Genomic DNA, 4,792 nt, shown 5'->3' with positions numbered 1-4,792 from the left:
TCAGCAACTTAAAGTTTTTGAAGTATTACTGTTAACAAAGTTTTTGTCAAAAACAAAGTCAGCAACGACAGGCAAATGATCAGATATGGGACCGATTTCCGACAAAATTCTCGCATCTCCATCATCGAACTTCAAGTTCCTGTAGAAAATGTTGTCAATGTTCGACCGGGCGTCTAGCGTGGAAGTAGTGTGCAGGTTTCTCGGGTACACCGCGCTTTCGAGCCTGCCCTTGCATTTCAGATACGCCATCTGCTCCTCGTAAGGGTTCAAGTTGAAATCGCCCATGACGATGACCGCGTCTTCGGCGCCCACCGAGTCGGCTTCCCGGGCGATCCTGCTCACTTGATTGGTGGACAGCTGGTCCAGACCGCCGTCGTCCGTCCAGTTCTTGTAAACGGCGTGGACGGTGATCACGTGCAGCTTCGAGTCCTGGCATATTTTGAAGATTGTTTTGGTGTAGGCGTAATGGGGAACTCGATTTGGCAGCTCGACGGGCAACAGCGACGCCTGGTGGCTCAGAACTTCGAGCTTGGACACAAGCCCGACACCCAGCGACGAACTTTTTGGAGGTACGCCCTGCAACACCTTGTAGTCTTTCAGCTCCGTGGAGACCGCCGCCAGGTAATTTTTACCGCCCCAGTAAACCGGTAGAGGGTCGGACTCCTGTAAAGCGGCGATGTGGGGCTGGAATTTATGTATTACCGTGGAAACGCACTTGGTATTGTCCCTGCCTGACATCTGGTGCCCCAAAAGAACGTTCCACGTCATCACTCGAATTCGAGTGCAATCGCTACCGTTTAAAAGCTCACTGTTGCTAAAATTTGTTCTCTCAAGCTCACTGCATTCATAGTTTAAGCTCGAGCTGCGCGTGGCAACCCACGCCACCAGAACGGCGATAAAAACAGCTGACACGCGGGCGTAGTCTCTCACTTTGTTGGTTCTGGTATACCCCTGGTCTGCGCGCTCACACTTCAAGCTGTTTTGGCTCAGATACAACTCGCCGCTGACAAGGGAAATCACCACGAACGAAACCTGGGTCCACATGATGAGGTCGAGCCTGCCCACCAGCGACGGCGCCAGGTTGGGAACGGAAAACGAGGCGACGAACAGCTGCATGAGAACGAACCCCATCCCACATTGGATGACGGTGACGCCGTAGAAGCACGGGTGTTCCGCAGCCACGTTCCTCTGCGACAGCAGAAAGTTTTGTAAAATTTTGGTGAACGCGAACGGGAGCGCAACGACCAAGAGTGTCGCTCCGAAAAATGACCAAGAGGGATCGGCGTGTATAAAAAGCGATGTTCCCAAAATGATCAGCGAACAGAGGACAGCGACGCACAATATAGAACTTCTTTGAACCTAAAAAATGTGATAAAGTTTTTAGGTTAAGCTTAAAACTAAAAAAAGCTCAAATATATACTTAATATTTTATATAACACTTTTCTAAACATTTTTAAAGTAGTTATACCTTTTTTTGTTTTTGAAAATAAATTTAAAACTTTTTCAAAATCAGTTATAAGAGACGTGCAACTGTATAGGCATAACAAACGTACTCAAAGCTATCGTAAACCTACTTTAAAACTGAACTTTAAAAAAAAATTAACCTTTAAAACGCAACGTTCTGTTTTGTTATCGTCTTTTTTCGTGAAACAAGTAAAGTTTTCAATTGAAGCAGCAATCAGTAATGACGTTACAAAGCTTAACAAAAGAACAAGCAATGACAGTTCAGGACTTGTATTACCCGACCATCTAACCAGTAAGTCAGAAGAAGTAAAGTACTGGGCAAACAGCATAAAGCATGAAACTAAACCTGGAGTCAAAAGATTGACCACCAAAAGTGATATCTTTTTCTCTAGTTTCTTTCTTTGTTTAGTTTTGTTTAAAGAACTTTCGTTGCCACTTTCTTCAGAGTAGCTCGTATCGTTTTCAACATCTTTTAGATTTTTATCGTGTTCTTTTTGTTTACTGATCTTCTTTTCTAAAACAATAGCCAACGTACAAGTTGCCATCAACAATAAAATCGTCAAAGGCACTTTCCAGTCTTCGTAGTACAAGTTGATGCTTCGTGTGATTGATCTGGTAGCCATGTTGATAAAAACCACTAACACTATTTCCGCACAGATACCTTTTGTTGCTTTTGGCCACAGCCAATGCCAAGTAAAAGGCTGAAGAAAACAGCCAAGAGCCGAAAATATTGTCCTCAAAACTGAAAAAAACAGTGCAAAAAAAATTATAGCTACAAAGTGAAAGTCATAAATTAAAAACGAAAAGACTTTGATTATAAGCTATAAAATTACTTACTTGGCTTAAAACTTAAAGCGTCTAAAGAACATATAAGCAGGATAACTGGATTCAACAAAAATAAAAGTTCTCCAAAGCTATTGTTCACTCTTATCTTTGATACTTTTGGAAACATCAGCAGAAGGCCCGGTCCTGCGAGCGCGGCCATCACGACCAGCACCGGCCAGATCATGAAGTCGAGGTTCATCGGGTCGGTGAAGTGCCAGAAGTGGGCCTCCCACAAAACAAGGAGGAGGTTGTAAGCGACCAGGAGATGCAGGAGCCGGTTGATGGTGGAAGCGACGGTTTGAAGCGTCGACTTTCCGTCTTTTTCCTCTTTGAACTTCCTTCTGCAACCGTGTAAGCAGTTCAATTCGGTGGAGCTGCTCTCGCTTGATTCCACCGTCGACACTTCGATTTCGTTGTTTTCCCGTTCGATTTCTTGAATCACTTGTAGAGGTCTGCATACTGCCATTACTTTGTTTAAATAAGTGTTTGTCTGAAGTTTTAAATGTGATATTAATTAAAGAGTTTGTTGCTACACTTTAGTTTTTTATAATCAAAACTATATTGTATAAGCGATAATTTACATAACATAAAACACAGACTCTGTGTAAGAAATTGTAGTGAAAATATAGTATAAGTACATAAAACGACTAGCTTTGATTGAAGTTAAAAAACGCAGCAAATGTAAACTGCTCTCAATTAATTGTTTTTTACAAATTAAATTGAGCTCTAGTAAAAAAAGCTACGAAAAGTAGATTATGCGAATCAAAACAAATTATTAATGTTAAGACTCGATTATTGATCCAGTAAAACACTTGAAGTTATTCATTTAATGTAAAAAATGCAATCTACTGTCACTGGTTGTCAGTTTTAAGTTATTAATTTAAAATTTAAAATGTTCTACATAGACTATTCAATTTGAAACAAAACAAAGCAGTTTTTGCCAGCGTCACAAGAAAATCAACACAAACAAAACTCTCACGATTCCTTTATCAGCGCACAACGAACAATGGAAACAATTAAAACGTGATTTGCGTGTCTAATACCTTTATTATGACGTCACCAATCAAAAACAGCTTTACTTGACGACCCAACGAACTCCTTTGATCAATTATTCACGTTGTATATTTTTCGTAAGCAAACTTAATGAGCTTACACAAGCTTCAGCTCATAAAAACTTAAATAGATAACAAACATGCTACTAAATTTCCAAATAATTAGTTTTGGAAACAAAAAATATTAAAAGTAAAAAATCTTTCAAAGAGATAATAAAAAACTTTAAATGTTTTTATTCAAATTAATAAATTAATTAAAGCTGAACTCTATTAAGATTCTTGACTCTTAATTTTTTTTTTCGTTAAAAATTTCATAAACTACTTTAATAAACAGTTTTTTAAATGTAATTGTTTAATGGCTACTTGTATAAAATATCAAATACAGGTAGTCTCAAATATTTATACTATTTATTTCTTAAGGTCTATATTCATCATGTGCTAATAAAACTAATTTTTTCAAGTTACTAGCTGTTTATAACAGTAAAAGTTCATATAAAAAACAATAAATTCATTTTAAGCGTTTTTTTAACCTTTAGACAGGTTAAAAGTTTAATTATCAAACGTTATATAAGAAGTTGAATACAGTCCCTACAACAACAGCAATTAAAAGTTAAATAAGTTGTTTAGTGCAATAATGCCTACATACAGCTAGACTATTTCGGTAATTCAAGAAAAAAATTTAAAACCGTTTTTAATTAAAACTATTCTAAAAGCAACTTTAAACAACTTACAATTAACAAGTGTACATAGCTGTATACATAAACAAATATGGTATTGAAAAAATAATTATCAATTCCTTGGTTTGTTTAAGAAAAACTTTATAAAAACGCATTAGTTTATTAACAGATTTAGCTTAATTTACAAAAACTTTAGTATAAAGGCTGTTTTTAACTGTTTAAAAATTATTCAAAACGTTGTTTAAAGCATCAATAGTTACTGAAAACAACAAGTAGTGTAAATAAACTATAACTAAAAAGTAAATTCTTTTTAAAAAATTATAATTTAATGATTAAATTAAAATCTATTTTATTAAAGCTGTACCTGAACAGAAAATTCTTGTAAGTAGCAGTTTAAAAAAAAACTGTAGCTGTTATAAAAAACGAAACTAGTCTATGTTTAACTCAAGGTTAGAATAAAAATTACTCATTAAGAATGACTAACAAGTTCTATAACGTTTATAAAAATTAATAATATTATAAAATAGTTTAGAATTAAAACGTTTAAGAAAGCAACTAAAAGTTACCTATTCTACTTTTTTTTTTTGAAAATAACCTAGTAGAACGATAAAAAGGCAGAGTAAAAAAAAAAGAAAAAAGCCTTAAGAAGTATAAAATTGCGTATTATAATTTTCTTTATAATTTGAAATTAAGTTAAGCTGCTTTCTAGATTAAAAACATAAACAAAGTTACATACCTGTTTTTTAATTTAACTTTTAACCTTTTGTCAGAGGT

The 4,792-nt window shown here is 35.7% G+C and overlaps 1 protein-coding gene across 1 annotated transcript; it reads right to left on the bottom strand.

The window, feature by feature from the left end:
• LOC145838903 (uncharacterized) lies at nt 1-2,774 on the bottom strand. Its single transcript, XM_082946527.1, has 3 exons — nt 2,302-2,774; nt 1,605-2,206; nt 1-1,359 (listed from the first exon to the last, which is right to left on the bottom strand). The coding sequence occupies exons 1-3, from the start codon at nt 2,753-2,755 to the stop codon at nt 1-3; spliced, it is 2,415 nt and encodes an 804-aa protein (XP_082802653.1). The 5' UTR covers nt 2,756-2,774.
• Nucleotides 2,775-4,792: the final 2,018 nt, after the last annotated feature.

The sequence above is a fragment of the Thalia democratica genome, chromosome 1 (genome assembly GCF_965202585.1).
Source record: "Thalia democratica chromosome 1, ktThaDemo2.hap1.1, whole genome shotgun sequence".
NCBI lineage: Eukaryota > Metazoa > Chordata > Thaliacea > Salpida > Salpidae > Thalia > Thalia democratica.
The sequence above is the reverse complement of the archived record's forward strand: the minus strand, read 5'-3'. Positions and strand labels throughout refer to the sequence as shown.

Excerpts from the sequence above, each read along its gene's own strand:
- LOC145838903 (XM_082946527.1), bottom strand. The coding sequence starts at position 2,755 with ATGGCAGTATGCAGACCTCTACAAGTGATTCAAGAAATCGAACGGGAA. Across the intron at positions 2,207-2,301 it reads CGCTTTAAGTTTTAAGCCAA|TTTTGAGGACAATATTTTCG; the intron begins GTAAGTAATTTT and ends TGTTTTTTTCAG. Across the intron at positions 1,360-1,604 it reads CAGAACGTTGCGTTTTAAAG|GTTCAAAGAAGTTCTATATT; the intron begins GTTAATTTTTTT and ends CACATTTTTTAG.